At 40.5% G+C, this 19,222-nt stretch overlaps 2 protein-coding genes across 5 annotated transcripts in view; one reads left to right on the top strand and one right to left on the bottom strand.

Moving 5' to 3' along the window:
* The first annotated feature begins 908 nt into the window (after positions 1–908).
* adrm1 (ADRM1 26S proteasome ubiquitin receptor) lies at positions 909–6,887 on the top strand. 2 transcript variants are annotated; one of them, XM_081387312.1, is made up of 10 exons: positions 909–1,434; positions 1,880–2,094; positions 2,178–2,294; positions 3,967–4,090; positions 5,325–5,408; positions 5,528–5,600; positions 5,680–5,942; positions 6,020–6,177; positions 6,406–6,508; positions 6,638–6,887. In XM_081387312.1, the coding sequence occupies exons 2-10, from the start codon at positions 1,885–1,887 to the stop codon at positions 6,739–6,741; spliced, it is 1,236 nt and encodes a 411-aa protein (XP_081243438.1). In that variant the 5' UTR covers positions 909–1,434; positions 1,880–1,884; the 3' UTR covers positions 6,742–6,887. The 2 variants fall into 2 exon arrangements, with proteins under 2 accessions (XP_081243438.1, XP_081243437.1); XM_081387311.1 differs by having other exon boundaries at positions 1,227–1,434; positions 5,322–5,408.
* A 41-nt stretch (positions 6,888–6,928) lies between these two features.
* lama5 (laminin, alpha 5) overlaps positions 6,929–19,222 on the bottom strand; it is an 87,411-nt gene continuing 75,117 nt past the window's right edge. For 2 of the 3 annotated variants that reach the window (XM_081387308.1, XM_081387309.1), the window contains 20 exons: positions 18,515–18,697; positions 18,209–18,345; positions 17,940–18,093; positions 16,653–16,795; positions 16,389–16,551; positions 16,175–16,297; positions 15,939–16,081; positions 15,716–15,848; positions 14,020–14,163; positions 13,790–13,920; positions 13,545–13,709; positions 13,294–13,417; positions 12,868–13,010; positions 11,477–11,663; positions 11,225–11,371; positions 10,397–10,544; positions 10,183–10,313; positions 8,402–8,495; positions 7,685–7,804; positions 6,929–7,559 (listed from right to left, as the gene is read on the bottom strand). In XM_081387308.1, the coding sequence (XP_081243434.1) occupies positions 7,411–7,559; positions 7,685–7,804; positions 8,402–8,495; positions 10,183–10,313; positions 10,397–10,544; positions 11,225–11,371; positions 11,477–11,663; positions 12,868–13,010; positions 13,294–13,417; positions 13,545–13,709; positions 13,790–13,920; positions 14,020–14,163; positions 15,716–15,848; positions 15,939–16,081; positions 16,175–16,297; positions 16,389–16,551; positions 16,653–16,795; positions 17,940–18,093; positions 18,209–18,345; positions 18,515–18,697 (2,862 nt within the window). In that variant the 3' untranslated portion in view covers positions 6,929–7,410. Of the gene's footprint in view, positions 7,560–7,684; positions 7,805–8,401; positions 8,496–10,182; positions 10,314–10,396; positions 10,545–11,224; positions 11,372–11,476; positions 11,664–12,867; positions 13,011–13,293; positions 13,418–13,544; positions 13,710–13,789; positions 13,921–14,019; positions 14,164–15,715; positions 15,849–15,938; positions 16,082–16,174; positions 16,298–16,388; positions 16,552–16,652; positions 16,796–17,939; positions 18,094–18,208; positions 18,346–18,514; positions 18,698–19,222 lie in introns of those variants that run through there. The other variant, XM_081387310.1, reaches the window with a different exon arrangement.

Raw genomic sequence — 19,222 nt, 5'->3', positions numbered from 1 at the left:
GGAAATAAATAGTTAACTCAACTGTTGGGTTACTTTTAACCCTATGCATTGGGTTAAAATAACCCACAGTTGGGAAGGTGCTATACCAACCCATAGTTGGGTTATTTTAACCCAACATTATTAAGTGAGAACTGACTGTCCAAGTTTTTAAGCACTTCTTTTTTATTTTATCTTTACATAGGCTAATAAAATAAATAGCAGCTAAATGAGAATTGAGTAAAAAACTAAAATCAATAAATCTGCATAAAAATAATGGTCATTTTTTAAAAATGACTATAATTAGGCCATTAGTTGAATTAGGCCATAGTTGAAGAATATTGGTCTTATAACATTGGACCAAAGATGTATGTCACTGGTGATTCATTGTGTCACTGGTGTTTTTTTTTTCTGTCACATTAATTTAAATGTCACATGTTACATGATAATATTTTTACATCCATTTAATTCTGCTACACAAGAGTTATTGATTTAAAGGACTGCATCATTACTTGTTTATAACTGTTTTTCAAATGTTTCCATTGTTATAGCAAATACATGCTTGCCCAAATTAACTAAAATATTTTTGTTGTGTGGACTGGCTTGTGTGGATCTCTCGAGTGCATTTGTGGATTGCTGCGTGCACATGTGGATCTCTCGCGTGCATTTGTGGAAGGTTTTGAGACTGTTTTCACTCCATACACTTTTAACAAACCTAATTAAAATGAATAAAACATAATCTCCGTGTTGTATTATCAAAAAAATTATACATGCGGTCTTTAAATAAATGCACAAAAAAGATTAAAAAAAACAACAACATTAAGCTGTCATTTATGAGTATTCATAAAGTTAAACTGTAATTTAATATTGTGGTCTAAGTTTAAATGTTAGAAAAATGTTAGTAAAAGAAATACATTTTAAGACATCTTGTCATACCAAATGTGGACATTTCTGTAGAATGACCCACTTAGTTTCAGTTATTTTAGTTGGCTAGGCCTAGGCTACTTCAATTTAAAGTAAACGAAAATGAAAAAGGTTGCCAACTGAAGTAAACTAGCCTAGCTGTTTTTATAGCCCGTTTATCTTATTTCAGTTAACACTTATTTTATTTCGAGAAACGAAAATGTTTTTATGGCTTACAGTTTAATTTAACGACAACCGTATTTTACCGCTTCATATTGAATTGATTGCTACTCGTATGGTGAGTGAGCGTGAATGAAATAAAGAGCCATCATTCTGCTCTCAATGACACAGCATTTGCTGCGTGCCAAGAATGACAAGTTATTCAGCCAATCAAATGCTGACTTACGTGTGCACGTGGCCAATAGCAACGCGCGGCTAGCAGGATACAGGAAGTCGCTTGCCACTGTTCACTAGTAGCCCATCTGCAACTCTTCAGCGAGTGTACAAGACATCTCTCTGCTGCAGGAATCTACGAAAGACTAAACTTATCCACCGGTATGATGCACTTTTATTGCAATGCGCTATTATCTGATCTGTAGCAGCGTGGTTCGTTTAAATACACACCAGAAACGAAATGCGCAGTCACTGTTGTTGAGACATGGCAGCTAATGCTAACTGACTGAGTGTAGAGTTTCACAAGCCAAACAACGAAAAGATGGTTAGGTCTTGTGGTGCTATATTATATCTTAAGATATATATTGTTAAATTTCTATTGATGAATATATGTGTATAAATACTAGCTATTTGGTGTCGTTTGAAGTTAGCTAGAATGCTAATCAATCTTGCTGAGTAACTGCTCACCCCTTTAAGCTTCATGTTGTTTATCAGCAACATGCTAAAGATGACCACCGATATCTTTAATAAACCTTATTTATATGGATTCAGAATGCTGTTGGTTTGTTTCACGTCTCTGTACTGGTTTGTATTGTGTGTCCACCAGTGAGGATGTCTTCTGGAGCTCTGTTCCCCAGCCTGGTCTCTGGCTCCCGGAGCTCATCCAGTAAATATCTGGTTGAGTTCCGGGCTGGTAAAATGAGCCTGAAGGGCAGCACTGTGACCCCGGACAAACGCAAGGGATCCGTGTACATCCAGCAGACAGACGACTCGCTCATCCACTTCTGCTGGAAGGACAGGACCTCTGGGAATGTGGAGGATGTGAGTGAGGACTGTTCACTGTTAGTGGTCAAGCGCTGGTGTTTTAGATATATCGATATCAATGTTTTGATTTTGTATTTCAGGATCTGATAATATTCCCGGATGACTGTGAGTTCAAGCGGGTCAGTCAGTGCACTACAGGACGAGTGTATGTGCTGAAGTTCAAGGCTGGCTCTAAAAGGCTGTTCTTTTGGATGCAGGTGAGGAGCGCTCATCTGAGATTTCGCCACGGCCCATATTTTTATTAAAATAAGTTTTTTTTGTTTGGCCGATGGTTTGGAAGCAGCAGTTTCGATATTCTTTTCTTCCTTGTTGTGACATTCTTGTGAACGGTTCTCGAGCAAGAAAAGATGTAGTGAGTGATGACTTGGTTGTGGTTTGCTATTGGTGCATCTCATGTGAGTGACAGGTTGCCCCGCCCCCACGCCAGTAAACGCATCATCATCATAGAAGAAATCAGCTGGCGGGAAGTTATGAGGGCACTTGAATATAAAAAAATAATGATGTGCAAAAATACATCATTTATAATAAATACTGCAATAAACCTTCCAAACTTGGTGGATCAAGCTGTGAATGAAGTGTATTTGTAGCCTGCATAAAAATGTAACTGTCTGTCTAAGTGAATCGGATGCGGACTGGAGAGTTCAGCTGTCGCTTGAGATTCATGATCCACAAACTTCAATTTCTTGATTTTAAAAGGTGAACTAAGTAACTTTTTTACCTTAACCGAACAGCTTCGGAGTCATTGGAATAGTTATATGATTTTTTCCGGGTTGAATGGTGGTCGTCGCGCAGCCCCCCAAGCGCCTGTGAGCCGAAAAACCACACTTGCAACTTTGGGCCGGCGGGCCGCGATATTTTTTTTCCCAGGATGGTAGGGGAAGACTCATGAATATTCATTAGGGAAGTCATCCCTGATTGGTCTGATGACCTACCCCAACCCCACCCCTAAACCTACCTGCCATTGGGGGTCTGATGATCTACCCCTAACCCCGCCCTAAACCTACCCGTCACTGGGGTTAAGACCAATCAGGGATGACTTCCCTAATGAATATTCATGAGTCTAGCCCTACCATCCTGGGGAAAAAAATATCGCCGGCAGGCCGCCAGCCTCAGCGTCAGGAAGTATCGCGTGATATCAGGTCTCGCGATGTAACGTATTGCTTTACGGCACTGCACATATACACAATAGGGATAGCTCACAGATGAAGTTATTAGAGGCCAGACAGACTCACAGAGGCGATTGTCATCTCACAACTTGCACTTTATTCCCCAATCGAACTCGTGTAACTGTCTGTCACCCGTTCTACCGTCCACAGCTTTACTTGATAAACAAAAGTAGGATAAGAACGAGCATCAAACTGAAATAGCCCGCATACACGGGGTGTTCGAGGTGCACATACAACACAGACTGCCGACGACAGTTCAACAGGGCGCACGCAGCTCTTAAAGGGGCCACACCTGATTTCCACTCATTACAGCTTCCATCCTACTGAACAGGTACCGGTATAGAGGGCGGAAGGGATCAGGCCGTGAGTGCAGAGATGGCTCTGCGCGAGTGCTATTTACGACAGTAACATTCAATACAAGTACTCCACAGCGACTCTAGGGGTCGCTGTTTGACAAAAACGGAAAGCTGCATAGTGTGCCTTTAAACTATGCTGCGCTACATCCGGTCGGGTTCACTCGACTTCATGTCGTGTTCACTGTGCTGAATGTAAAATGACTGCTATATTTATTGTCTTTATTTGGAAAAAAATAGGATTCCCAGTGTGCACAAACGTACCTTGTTACTGTTTTACGTCTTGTTTTTTTGCGTACAATACCACATGATCACATTTGTTCTTGCTGTCCCGTCTCTCTTGTGTGAAGGAGCCCAAAACAGATAAAGATGAGGAGTACTGTCGCAAAGTCAACGAGTACCTGAACAACCCCCCCATGCCAGGTGCTCTGGGCAGCGGAGGAGGCGGCGGACATGAACTCTCTGCACTCGGTGGTGAGTGATAGAAGATGCAGAACACTCCTCTCACTTTGACTTTGGACATGTCCCAATACTCGGCCACTTGAGTGCGCGTACGTGAATCAGGAATGCAAACTTGTTGCCGTTTTGAATCCACAATTGGTCATTTTGTATGATTCTTGTAGATTCGTTTAGTTTCGTGAAATTGTTGCTTTCAGACTCTATTTTTCTTTCTATTTCAACATTTAAATAGTTCAAAAAATGTAATCCTTGGATTTATATCCTTGGTTCCTTCCCTGGTAAGTGCGCTAGACCAGTGGTTCCCAATCCTGGTCCTGGAGAACCCCCAACATTGCACTCATTTGATGGCCCTTATCTAACAGATATTTAAAGTCTTGGAGTTTTAACTAACAAACTGATAAGTTGAATCAGGTGTGTTGATTTAAGGAGACATCTAAAATGTGTTGTGCTCCAGGGCCAGGCTTGGGAACCACTGTTTCAGGGGCCGTTTACAAAAAACTCTTTATGCGCACTGGCCGTTCACTTACACGACAACGGCAAATATTTGAATTTTGGTTTCAAAGTGCAATTTTTTGAAAACTATACCATTATCATCAGTGTAAACTACAAAAAACAAGCGCATTTGTGACGGCATGCGTATTACGTCTATAGACACGTTGTGTTTCTTTACAAAGTGACATCGCCAACTACTGGCCTGGCAGCAGAATACAGAATTTTTTTTTTGTCAAAATTATCCGTTCAACTGGATCCTCAGTGTTGTCATCTGTACGCAAAAAGCGTAAAGAAAAAACGTTTCCATTTTTAGGATATCGTTGTTGTGTAAACGTACCTTCGGACTGTCCCAGGTCTGAAAAGAGCTCAGAGCCATTATTCCACACTATCTCTAATACCGCATTCATGTTTAAAAACTCTCAAGGGCCCCCGAAATGTGAGAAGAAAAAATCTAGTGTGCAAGTTACATTAATTAGATATTACAAATAATTTACATAAGTATTTATGCAGAGTGTATATTGCAACTTCTTTTCATCACTTTAATTATTCAATAAGGTCATCGGTTATATAAGGACTACTGAACAGACAAGTTTATTTGAAAGTATTGAAGATTAAATTGTGTAAATAAAGCTTTGTAAATATGTTGTGCCTAAAGTTATTTGCACACTTGTAGCGCCTGTGTTTGTACTGGGACAGGCTCTGTCAACAAGAGTACTAAGGGAATTTCCCTTTTTTAAATATCCTTTTCTTTAAGGAGAAGGTGGCTTGCAAAGCCTCCTGGGAAATATGAGCCACAACCAACTCATGCAGCTGATTGGACCAACAGGACTGGGTGGACTTGGTGAGTGTGTTTTTTTTTTTTAAGCAAGATTCCATGTTCATGATTGCAATATGGCCCAGTCATAACCCTATTTACAGACTTTTGAGAATTTGGGGTCAGTAAGATGTTTTATCTCTCAGGTGCTCTGGCTGGTCCTGGTCTGGCCAGTTTGTTGGGCAGTGGAGGTCCTGCTACCAGCAGCTCAACCTCCAGGTATGTCTGGTGTTTTCTCAATGCTTATATTTGCTGCCGAGTGTTCTCGCATCTAACGGCTTCCATCCCTCATCCACAGCTCCCGCAGCCAATCGGCAGCCGCCACTCCGTCCTCTGGATCCACCGCACGCCTCAGCACCACCCAGGCTCCCACCACACCCGTGACCCCTGCCGCCACCTCCACCGGCTCGCCCACGGTGACCCCCACCACCCCTGCGGCCCAGACCCCCTCCATACCTGCGGCAGGACCCCCGTCCAGCACACAGCCCATCCAGCTGAGTGACCTGCAGAGCATCCTGGCCACCATGAACGTTCCCGCCATGGCCGCAGAGGGACCGGGAGGTGAGAGACCGACAGCTCGTGTGATCTTCACCCGCTTTTACTTTCCTCTAACATCTTGCCCGTCGCTCCCTCTGTAGTGGACCTGGCGAGTGTGTTGACCCCTGATGTCATGGCTCCTATTCTGGCGAACCCTGAAGTGCAGCAGAGACTGCTTCCGTACCTGCCATCAGGAGAATCAGTCCCGCAGAACGCCGACGAGATCCAGAACACACTGACCTCTCCACAGTTCCAGCAGGTCAGTCGTGCACAAATTATACAAGTATTGATTTGAGATGCGCTTATGTAAGTATTGGCCGATATATGTTCATTTTTAATGTTAGCGTTATCGGCCCCATTAAGAAAAAGTGTGGCCGATATATTAAAGCCGATAAATAATGGATTATTTCCTTCATCTGAGACACTTCAGATGTGTTCTGTTGGACATGATGGTTTTGAATTGCTTGAAATGTGTGTGTGTGTGCAGGCGATGAGTATGTTCAGTAGTGCTCTGGCCTCCGGTCAGCTCGGCCCTCTCATGAACCAGTTTGGTCTTCCCACTGAAGCAGTGGATGCAGCTAATAAAGGAGGTGAGTTGTGCAATGTCCTGGAATCAACACAATCTGATCTCAAAATATATGGAAAAGTAGGTTACATTTTCACCATTTTAAAGAACGTTCATTCTCACAAGCTCTCATTTGCTTTGTCCTGGTATTCAGACGTGGAGGCGTTTGCCAAGGCCATGGAGGGCAGTGATGCCAAGACTGACGACGGTGATTCCAAAGACAAGAAAGATGATGACGAGGACATGAGCTTGGACTAGAACGACCTTCTGAACACAATCATCTCTCTCTCTCTGAAGTGTTCGTCTCACGCTAGTCCGAGATGTTTGCCTGTAATCATTCATTGATTCAAGTGTGTTTTGTATGTCCAAAGCTACACTATTAAACAATTGATTATGTAATGCCAGTTTGTGTGTGTGTGAAGTTAATCAAAGTGACAAGAAACTTAAAGGAAATGTTTATTGGCAATAAAAATACAGCTATTTCAGGGAATCTGACAAAAAAAATATCAAAAGTGACAAAATAATATTTCTTGAGTTTTCAACTCCAGTGATTTTAGATGATAATACACAATCCCTACAGCACATAAGTCTGATTGGGAACATCCACAGTAAATCGCCCCCCCCCTCCAGTGTTTTTATACATCTAAATATTCCCATAAAACCCATTTAATGGTGTTTGGTCAGGATTGTATCAGTGAAATGTACTAATTAAACCTGGAACAAAATAAATCCAGTGCCTTTTCTCTGGTCCGGTCATTGATCAGTGGTGTCTTGGCACTTACAGTGCTTGTTCATAAAACTACATACACAGGTGTCATGAAAGTAACCATAAATATCCGTTTAAATTAAAGGCTAAGCAAACCCACCACCTGTTGATTTGATAGTGTCAGTGTACGTGGAGTATTTAGGGGTTAATGCAGTTGTGGTCTATAAGGCAGGGCAGCCCTGAGTCCCCACAGATCCAGACACAGATGAGGGTTTTGACAGCATGACAGCCCTGTGGTTCAGTACGGCTTTCCTCACACACCCGTGGAAAGGGAGGACGGTCGATGGGAGACCTGGTACATTTATGGTCTCTGCACACGAGAGGACAAAAGGCTTAATCACATTGAGCATCTTACCTCATTATTTCACATTTCAATGCAAGATTCTTGATTTGAACCTGCATGTTCTCAATTGTAAAAGCGTTCAGGTGTCATACCCGGTATGCTGCCCAGATAAACAGTCTCTTTGCCCCCGTTCGATCTGCCCTGTTTGGGACCCACTCCATGTTCACTTGCCGAATCCACGTGTAGTTGGATGACGTTGCTCTTCTTCACAACTAAAATCACAAATATTAAAGCGTGAAATTATATGGCAAACAGATTAAATACTCTTGTATTATCTCTATATTTGAACCGCTGTATTCTGCTTGGATCAGGTTTTGATGCAATGCAATAAGTAAGTATCTGTAGTTTTAGTATTTTTATTTTGGGAAACTTTTACTTTTCCTTCACCACATTCCAAAGCATTATATCATACTTTTAACTCCACTACATTGTTCACCCAAAATGGAAAATAATAAGCACATACTTTTACTAGAGGTAATATTTTATTAGGATATCTTTTACTTAAGTAGAAAAATATATAGCTAATCGTAATTTCTTTTTCAAAATGCCTTCAATTTTCAAATAAAATTTGATTTTATAAATGTTTCAGACAATAAAAAGAGTCATGATTAATGCCTAAAATGTTTGTAAGTATTCTCGTTTTCAGTTAAATACAATGCACACATTTGTTTCTACCATATAGCCAGGTAAAATACTTCTACATAAGCATACACCCATTTTTACATCTAGATAAGCATTCAGTATACACCAATTGTTTATTTAAAATAAAGTGTTAAATGCAGTATGATTGTTTTTCAAGGTTGACTCACTTGTAATAGTGTGCCAACCTCCGTCACAGAGTGACTCCTCTGGTCTGAGACTGACTGAAAACTCTCCACTGCCACTGTTCACCAACACAGTCACCTGCACAGAACAAACAGACACTTCAAACTGGAGTATGGACCCATCCCAACGACCATCAGAGAGCACGACCAACCCTAAATGACGTGGTTGATATTCTCTGAACTCTCATATCAATCGCTACACTTACATGGACACCTTTTGTTTAAAAAGAGCTCTGAACAGTGTTTACATGAATTTCCCTCCGTTGACTCATGCTATCCATCATGCTGCCATTGCTTTAGTTCTTTGGTTTAAAAAGCAGAGTTAATATTGTAAATATAGTGACTATATCTATTTCAGGCCCTAAAATTGCTCCTTCCTGGGCGTTACGTCATTACGCTATTTCTAAGTTAATGCACATGCGCAGAACCTTCCAGTTTCGGTTTTCAATCAAGTATTTACATGTCCTATCGAATGGATTAGTAAAGGTTTAAACCACCTCTTACAATCCAAATGAAGTTTAAATGGCCAACTCATTCCGACTGACGTGAGACTAGTCCGATTACAATTGGATTATAAGATGTCAAAACGGGGCCCAATTGACCGTTCGCAAAAGCCACGCCCCCTAGTTATTGTTACTACGCCCGTCAAACAATTGAGAACCAGACATATAGTCATGGCTGGGTTGAGCTCCATACCTATTGGTATAAGTGATTGGTTTTGGAGTAATGCAGCAGACATATCCTCCGGGGCACGACAGAAAGGGCTGCAATCTAGTTTAGGTTACAAAGATTCAGTTTCTACCTGTTCTATCAGAGGTATGACAGGTTAGCTATGCTAGCTAAGCAAAGGATGACGACCAGCCTAAACAAGTAACGTTAGCTTACAGTTTCCCCACCTCTCAAGTTTAACCTTTCATCATCGCATATGTTCTGTGTCTTTAAACATTTCATACTGCACTCGCTCGCTGGCGTCCTATTCGCTTTGGACGCGCGAATGGATTCACAGGGCTGATCCACTTGTCCGTGCGACACTTCTGTCAGAATGTTCAAGCGTCGAACTAGACGCGATACACGCGAATTTGACGCTCTATTCGCGTTTAGTGTGAACGCAGCATAATGAACAGGCTCCGATGTCAAGATTGCCTGGAATGTGTGTGTGTGTGTGTGTGTGTGTGTGTGTGTGTGTGTGTGTGTGTCAGAGAGAGAGAGAGAGAGAGAGAGAGGCACGGGCGCGATCGAACAGTGGAAACATAAAAACATACTCCGTAATTTTATTCATACAGGACATATTAAAACTTCAAAGTGTTTTAAGAGTAAGAGTACTTAAACTACTTATTGATAATTGATATGCTAAGTTAGCTCGCTAGCTTTACTTAACGTTATCTTAGAGCAGGCATACATGCTTATTAATCTTCGAGGCATTTAGCTGTGAGTGAGGTCTCCCACACTGCTTAATCCATTGTCGGAATCTTTCCGCTTGGGTCTTGGGCTTTGGAAAGGCAAAAAAAAAAACGACCTCTCCCTCTAAACTTTTGGGGTACCTGGTGTTAGACTTGCAGGTGCCATTGGCGCATAGTTTTACCATCTTGCTGAAATCGCAATGTTTGACGGAGGTCCCTCTCCTTAGTTACAGTTGCTGAGCTAGGATTGGACGAGGGCCGTTCGAGGGCGGGGTTTTGCGAACGGTCAATTTACATGAATTGACCCTAAATAAAAAAAAAAGTCACAGGTCCTTTACTAAGTTTTTAAGTGCATGGCTGAGTCACCTGGCCCTGGTTCAGATAGATACTGAGCTGGTGAGTTTTCTTGGCTCCAGTGTGCAGCAGGAGCCCGGAGTCTGAAACCACACGGACCTCCAGCTGGATCTCGAGGTCCCGACCCAACATCAACGATTCATCTAACGTGCAGAGACGGAGAGAATGAAATCTGAAGTGCGTCTGACTGAGTGATCAGGTCGACGATGTGAAGTGAGAGGCTCACCGATGGTCAGATATCCGCCCTGACTGGAGAAGTGAACCCCGGGCTGGAGGGGCTGCTGGTAGCAGGGTGTCACTCCCACACTGTGAGAGGGGCTCTGTGGCGGCACCTCGTTCAGTTTCAGATCCCGCACACAGCCAACGAAACCAGCCTGACAGAGAGAAACAGAAACACAGACAAGTCAACATCACAAAAGCATTTTGATATGAATTTGCTCTCTGAGAACAATATCTCTGTGAATATATTCAGATAGGTACAATCCCTTCTCCTAAACCTGAAGAGTGAAACGGTGTCTGCTCACCTTTTCAGCGGAGCTGGTTCTAGGAGTATTTTTTCCATTCATTTTTCACATAGGGTTTGCTAAAAAGTCTCTTTTAAACCGTTATAAGCCATGAACCAAGGCAAGGGATTATCCCATGATTTTCTCACCCTCAAGCCATTCTAGGTGTATATGACGAATACAATCGGAGTTATATTAAAAAACACAAAACACCCTGACGCTTCCAAGATTTATAATGGCAGTGGATTGCAACCATCAGATTGAAGCTCAAAAAAAGTGCATCCATCCATTATAAATGAACTCCGCACGGCTCCGGGAGTTAATAAAGGCCTTCTGAAGCGAAGCGGTGAGTTTGTGTAAGGAAAATATCCATATTTAAAACTTTATAAAGTAAAATAACTTGCATACAGATCCAACTTAAGTGTAAAACGCAACTTACGCAACTTGTGACGTCAGAAGTAGCGTAGTGCGTCATGGTGTAACGTAAACTGTACTTGGTGGCAGTTGAGTGGCTCTGAAGAGAGCTATAGTGTCTGTAATACAGTGTTTACCTCAGCTGCGCTGTGGTCTGAGGGAAGTCCACCGATGTAGAGAGGAGCACCAAACTGACTCTTCCCTCCACCCGTCACCTTCTTGCTCTGGGTGTCGATGCCGTCCGCAGTCAGAAAGGCCTTGTCACCCTCCACTTTCACAAACACCTGTATGAGTTCAATGTAAAAAAATTGAGATTTGAAAAAAAAAAAAAAACAAAAAAAAAAAAAACGCACATTCGTGTAGAAAATCATGCACATCCACATACGAACCGTGTGCCACAGGCCGTCGTTGTACTTTTTTATGCTGCGTATGCTAGTCTTCCTCCGTCCACCATTGATCTGCAGCTTCAGATGGCCATCAGACACAGAGAGCATCATGGTTCTCTGGCCCTTCTCTCCTGCGTGGAAAACCAGTCCACTCGAAGAGTTCACGCGCACACCCAGAGAGATGTGTGGCCTGCAAATGAAGTTTACAATGCCCATGCATTATACGTCACCGCTGCTTTTTGATCGATATTAGTTACTTTTTTGGTCATTATTAGTTCTATTTTACAGATTTTTAATAGTGCATGCTCATTTCCCATATCTTTACATTTAGATTACATTTGCTGTCATCTAATTCTCACTTAAAGTTAAAGCTCCAATATGTAACAATTTTGTAATAAAATTTCCGGAAATAACTTGCACAGTGTGATATATTTCCTCCAGTTGTGTACTTACAATATCTCAAACGTCTCCAAAGATTTTTTATTTCAGAGAAATTCCGATTTGAAATAACTGTCCGTCCCGGAAAAGAAATGTCGCCTCTCAGTGATGCAATGTCCGCACTATCCTTTTTTTCTGGTGTGGACCATGTGATATTCCACCACACCGGAACATCACATGGTCAAATGCGGAAGTGGTGGTTATAGCGTTATTGCCATAGACTGTATGGTTATAGCTGTTATGGATCACGATTACTCTTTGGCGAGTATTGAAGTGGCAACAAAACGAAAGCGTCCATATTCGGATACACGCAGACTGTGTGACAAACGGAGGAATAAAACCCGGATAAATATCGGCCAGGCGTTTTCGAGATGGAGAGAGCTGCGCGACAATCTTGGACTTGATAGAGACTCTGCTCTCGCGAGTGTATTGATAGACAGGTAAGCAAATACATTTTTTTTATTGTACAAGTAACGTAATAGTTACAGTAAAGATGATTTTAATAGATATGAATTACACCACATGCCTGTAATAATATAGCATAACATTTCACGTTCCTTAAAATAATTCACGACATAAAATAATACGATCAGACATACAGGTAATACAAAAACGAATAAATTACCTCATCCGTGATCATGATTCATAAATTCCATTTAGATACATCACTAGATGGTGAAAACGCATTAAAAAACGACATCTCCCATCGTCACCTCCTTCATAGCATCATCAAGCTTCCCCTTTGTTATTGTTGGAAACTGCGCCCTCTTGTGGTCAATTTTTTTTTACATATTGGAGCTTTAATCATTAAAATCAGTAATAATTTAGTTTTGACATGTAATATCAATTTTAATTACAAAACATACAAAAGAGTACAGAAGCCATCTAACCATCAGTCATAACAAGGACTTATCAACTACATATGGTTTTTTAAAGCAGTTTTTTGAAACACTCACGCCTTGCTAAACGCTTGAGGCAGTGAATCAAATCTCAGGCGGCTGTGGGAGGAGCCACTGAAATGGTGGGCGTCGACCTCCTGGACGGACATCTCACCCTGGCAGGACAACAATCGAGTTCTCGAACTTCCTTGAGGCTTATTCTGCATTTTCACAAACAGACACACATTTCATATGCTCTTTTAAAATAATTTGATTATTTAAAATTATTAATCATATAATAAAATAATATAATCAAGAAATAAATAATATTAACAAAAATGAACTCTTCCTTCTGCATTAAAAAAAATAAATTATATATATATATATATAATGATTCATACAATGTTGAACAATATAATATTCAAAATACTAAAATATTTATGTGATTAATAGGATAATTTTATATATATAAAATAAAATGTTGTTCAGTTTTTAAATCAGTACCTTTGCATTGTTTCGTCGTGGTGAATCCAGTATCTCCAGTGGGACTGAAGCGGCGGGGCAAACAAATGTGTAATTGTGTCCCTCTTGAGCTGATTTCATATCTACGACCTTGGTTCCATCAGTTCTAAGAACACAATGCGGAAATTAAAATAGCAGATCTAACTGGAACTTTTCCTACAGCTTATATATTCATACAGGTATAAGATTTAATTGTATGATTCATCGTTGCTCCCTCTCTGCATCACACACACCTCTTAATGAAGAAGTTACTGAGGCAGCCGGTGAGGTTGGTGAGGCCGTTTGACGCGGGTGTGCCGCCCACATAGGTAATGTTAGACTGCAGCGCCGCCCTGCTGGTGTCCGCAATGACAGCTTCTCCTCCACTCTCAAGGACATCATCTATATAAATACGCAACCTAAACAAAGACAGAAATAGTCTTAACCCTGTACACATACACAATGTAATAATATATCTAACACAAACATTGTGGCGCACCCATTTGTGTTGCGGTAAAATGCAACATAGTGACTGTTGTCGTCGTTGTATGTCTTCTGAGACTTGACTCCTTTGTTGCCAGCACTTACTACTACATGGCCGCTGTCTAAGGCCACCTGACACACATCACTCTGAAGGGACACACACACACACACACATTACACATTATATTGTTTTATGTACTTCAAATATGACTTGATAAGCAAAACTGTGATCAGTGTAATTTTTACCTGGACTTGATGGTAAAACATGAGTCCATTTTGCTGATCTGTTCTGAAGCCGATGCCAGCATAGAAGTTGCCTGGAAGATGGGGTACATTCTCCATCTTTAAGCCTAGGTAACCATCACCAGTGAAATGAGCCTCACGAGTAAACTAAAAACGACAACACAAACGCACATAAACGCTCGTCTTAACTTGGTACAGTAGAGGTCATATGAAGTGAAAACAGTAGGGTTGGGAATCATAACATCTTCACAGATTCTGGTTCTAATTCTGATTCTGCTGAGCGATTTTAGCTTCTTATTATTATTATTTTTACTTATTATGTATATTATGATGTAATGATGAACTATATGCCTGACTCTGAGTTGGCGAACGGGAACATGGTTTGTTTGTGTAACATTAGCAACACATTATAAGCTGATTGATAACATAGTCAAGCAAAAGGCTAATCATATTAATTATCGTTATGTGTCATTACAAATGTGCAGCATTTACTACAGTAACTTGAGTAAAGTCGACCCAATGGTTCTCAGTCTGAGCTGGTGTGAGTGAGTGGAGGCGGGGCCGATTTGCATATTCATAGAACCACGTATATAACTGAAGCAAGGCTGTACAGGGTTATTACACCGTAATAACATGGGAATGGTTGGTGATATTAAAGTCCTGTTTGTGGCACATTAGTATATGTGAGTGGGCAAACTCCTCAAGATGGGTGGTGACCATGGTGGCCATTTAGAAGTTGGCCATCTTGGATACAACTTTTGTTTTTTCAATAGGAAGAGGGCCATGTGACACATCAAACTTATTGGTAATGTCACAAGAAAAACAATGGTGTGCTTGGCTTTAACGTAACTTTATTCGTTCATGAGTTATTTACAAGTTTCTGACCACTTATAAAATGTGTTCAATGTGCTGCCCATTGTGTTGGATTGTCAATGCAACCCTGTTCTCCCACTCTTCACACACTGATAGCAACACGGCAGGAGAAATGCCAGCACAGGCATCCAGTATCCGTAGTTTCAGGTGCTGCACATCTCGTATCTTCACACCATAGACAATTGCCTTCAGATGACCCCAAAGATAAAAGTCTAAGGGGGTCAGATCGGGAGACCTTGGGGGCCATTCAGTGTGTGAAGAGTGGGAGAACAGGGTTGCATTGACAATCCAACACAATGGGCAGCACATTGAACACATTTTATAAGTGGTCAGAAACTTGTAAATAACTCATGAATGAATAAAGTTACGTTGAAACCAAGCACACCATTGTTTTTCTTGTGACATTACCAATAAGTTTAATGTTACACATGGCCCTCTTCCTATTGAAAAAACAAAAGTTGTATCCAAGATGGCCGACTTCTAAATGGCCACCATGGTCACCACCCATCTTGAGGAGTTTGCCCCCTCACATATACTAATGTGCCACAAACAGGACTTTAACATCACCAACCATTCCCATGTTATTACGGTGTATCCATATTAATGGCCCACCCTGTAGAGTTACATTTTAGTGATTTTTTAAGACTTTACCATAGCAACATTCGTTACTTCATATCCCAGATTTTGGAGGCCTCTTTTTTCACAAATAACTGAGCGAATACAAGTATGTTCCCTCATTGCAGAAGAACGCAGATATTCCATCACTATGAACAGACCTGAATGTGGATTCCCAACCCTAAAGAGGCATGTTTGATGAGGCTCTCACCAGCAGGTCTTCTGGACAGCCATAGCTGATCCCTACACTCTGCATGGTCTTAATTTGAACAAAGCTTCTTAAGGCCTTTATGGACCTAATGCAGCCCTTTATGGAGCCACGCTTATGAAACATGCTCTTCAAACTGCAATGACATGAACAGATAGTTAATTACACAGCCTACGCCAAAATGGATCTAAATATAACTTCTCAATGGAAATATCTGCGTGGTCACCTCTCGGGCATCTGGTCCTCTGGCACTCCACCCAGGAAGTATCTTTTTGGAAAGCTGAGCTCTTCACTGGAAAGCGTGTAGATTATATTACGATCTAGCCTCACTAGCATGTCATTTCTAGTGCGACGAATGAAAACATCGAACTGAAAACAAAAAACACAGAAAACATTGAAATCAATCAAACTTAAAGATACAATCTTGGCATCTGGCAGGAATAAATAGAGGGTTTCACTCACAAATCTGGGCTGAGCATTGCCGATTTTTGACGCTTGTAGGTCGGTAGGCTCGGACAACGTTCCATTAATGTTATGGAAGACTTTCAGATGACCACCATACACAGCCACAGTCACGTACTTATCCTGAGAAGGGACAATCGACGGAGAAAAATGACATTAACTCAGGAGAACGTGTCTAAAATTCACAAATCATACAAAAGACAAGAAGTCTCACGTCTCTATGGAACGACATCAGAATGCCGTTTTGCGAGACGAGTTTGATATACTGTTCAAACCCACGGTCTTCCTTCGTGGTTTCGAACAAAACCTCAACATAGCCTGATCCATCAAAGTACACTCCATCAACTGTCCATTCAGGTGTACTGGATGGCCTCTTCCTGTTTTAACACATGTTTTTAGTGAAGTGATTTTACAAGGAATGCACTCACAAAGAGTTAACAGATTATATCCTTCAATAAACAAATAAAACCCCTCTGACCGTGAACAAGGGAGGTCAGTGTTGGTGTTCATTTGGAAGGTTTCCTCAAAGTTATAGAGGCTGATTAGTTCTTCGTTTAGACTTAGCAACTCCAGGCAGCCCTTGAAGAAGTTTGAAGATGTTATGTTCAGATCCACAGGAGGCTGTGAGTGTTTGAGAGAGACAAACATTGAGATTGTGAGATTTTACAGATAATTCTTGCTAGAGATAAACTGATACTAAAATTCTTTATGACAAGGATAAGCTGATATTTTGCTTCATTGTATTGCAGATAAACAATAAACAATGTCCGATTTTAAAATTCGATATTTTCTCTGGTTAAATACAAAATGAAACACTAAAATCATTCATCTTAAATGCTACAAGTGAATTTATGCATCTTAATAATATATTGTATTGTACAGTATGAGAAAATGTACATTATATCATTAAGCAGATATTAAGACTGTTATTTTCCTGATTATTATAGCAGTTTTTTTTAACTGCTCTGTATTGTATAAAGCGCTATATAATAAATGTGACTTGACTTGACATTAAATTATAAAGTATTTTTAAAGATGAACTTTAAGTGAGTGTTAGATGATGGCATATGTAATCTCAATTTAAAAACAGGGCAAATGATTAAATATCCAATATTGACCGAAAATATCTATAACGTCGGCCGATAAATGTTATGGTACCAATATATTCGCTACCATTCAAACATTTGGGGTCAGTAAGATTTTATGTTTTGAAAGAAGTCTCTTATGCTCACCAAGGCTGCATTTACGTATTTGATCAAAAGTAAAACTCTGAAATATTATTAAATTTTCAAAAAACTGTTTTCTATTAGAATATAATTTAAAAAAGTACTTTATTCCTGTGATCAAAGCTGAATTTTCAGCATCATTACTCCAGTCTTCAGTGTCACATGATCCCTCAGAAATCATTCTAATATGCTGATTTGATGCTCAAGAAACATTTCTAATTTCAGGATTCTATGATAAATAGAAAGTTTAAATGAACTGCATCGATTTGATTTCAAATCTTTCGTAACATTATAAATATCTTCACTATCAATTTTAATAAAATTAATGAATCCTTGCTGAATAAAAATATTTAATGACTAAAACAAATACTTTTGAACTGTAGCATATTTAGTGCATCATTTATAGGTTATCATTTATAACCTTTATAGCATTATTGCTTGGGAGTTCTAGGTGGTCACTATGGTGTTTGCTTATTGGCTCAAGTCAAAAGAGTCTCTATTCTATTCCGCTCCATAGATAAGTGTTCAGCACTACTCACACTGAAAGTGCTGGGATAACCTCCGACATAAAACACAGTGTCCTCAGCTGGCAGGTTGAGCAGGCCATTTTCTCCTCCTGCCTCAATGTTTTTTTTTTCTGTTTTTGTGCCTTCCCGATCTATGGACATTTCCATCTGACCATACTGCACAGTCCTGAACACACACAATACACAAATACAGTAGAAGTGTAAAGGAAATACAGCTAGAAAATAATATCTGTGAAGTCTAAGCCCAACAGATGTGTGTTGGTAATGATGATGTTTCCCACCTCTCCAGGATGAGTTTGTTGAAGTATTCACTTTGCACGCCCGCAGGCATTAGCGCCTGTCCTGTTTCTCCTCCCACATTTAAGTACCAGCGCAGATTTGTTCCTTCCAGCATCATTGCCATATAGTCCTTACTTGACTACAACACATATACAGCACAGACGCATGCATTTATATTCAATTATACATGTGTGACTTAAAACAGCTTTAAAATAATAATAGAATAATACATGCAAAATATCATAAAGCTCAATATGCATAACATACAAAAGGTACAAATCACTGTTAGGCTGAGGAAGTTGGCTTACGTCTTTGTCTCCAAGGTAGAAGACAAACTGGGGTTTGGTGGTTTCGGTTTGCCGTCGTCTACGTCCGGCACTTGGTAGCTTGATGTACATTTGTAGTGATGAATAAGCTGCCAGGTCGGCCACGTTACTGGGCCTCCTCACTTGTACTCCTGACTTACCATTAAATCGCATTGACACGGTCACCTGAAGGAAGGACAGTCGAGTCATTGTCTGTAGCAACACTTTATGGAACACTGAGAAAACTCTGGTATCTTGTAGAGCTGCACAATTAATCAATAAAAGATCGGGATCTCGATTCAAACACCCATGCGATCTTATTCCGAAACAACAGCGAGTCGTCTCTGACTATTAAACCTTTGACAAGTACGATCACAGCGAACATTCAGATCTGCGTTGGCGCTGCTGCTGATCCAGAGAGAGCAGTTGTCATGTAGGTATGAAACGGCTTTACAAACAGTCTTTTCAACCACACAGTATCGTTATTTCTGTGTTACAGCAATTCAAATGATCACAGAAGTACTGGGATAAAAGTTTATTGTTCAGATATAAACACTGATGTCTACAGTAGTGATCAAAATACAGTAAATAACCTTTTAAAGTAAATTGACACTTAATAAAGATCGATTGCGTCGTTACACCAGTAGGTGGCGACAAGTGACTGTTAAATGTATCTGCCGTTGAATCATTCAAGAGATTCATTCAAAAACA

The sequence above is a fragment of the Scardinius erythrophthalmus genome (genome assembly GCF_964197995.2).
Source record: "Scardinius erythrophthalmus genome assembly, chromosome: 15".
In the NCBI taxonomy this organism is placed as follows: domain Eukaryota; kingdom Metazoa; phylum Chordata; class Actinopteri; order Cypriniformes; family Leuciscidae; genus Scardinius; species Scardinius erythrophthalmus.
This window is presented reverse-complemented; position numbering and strand designations above follow the sequence as displayed.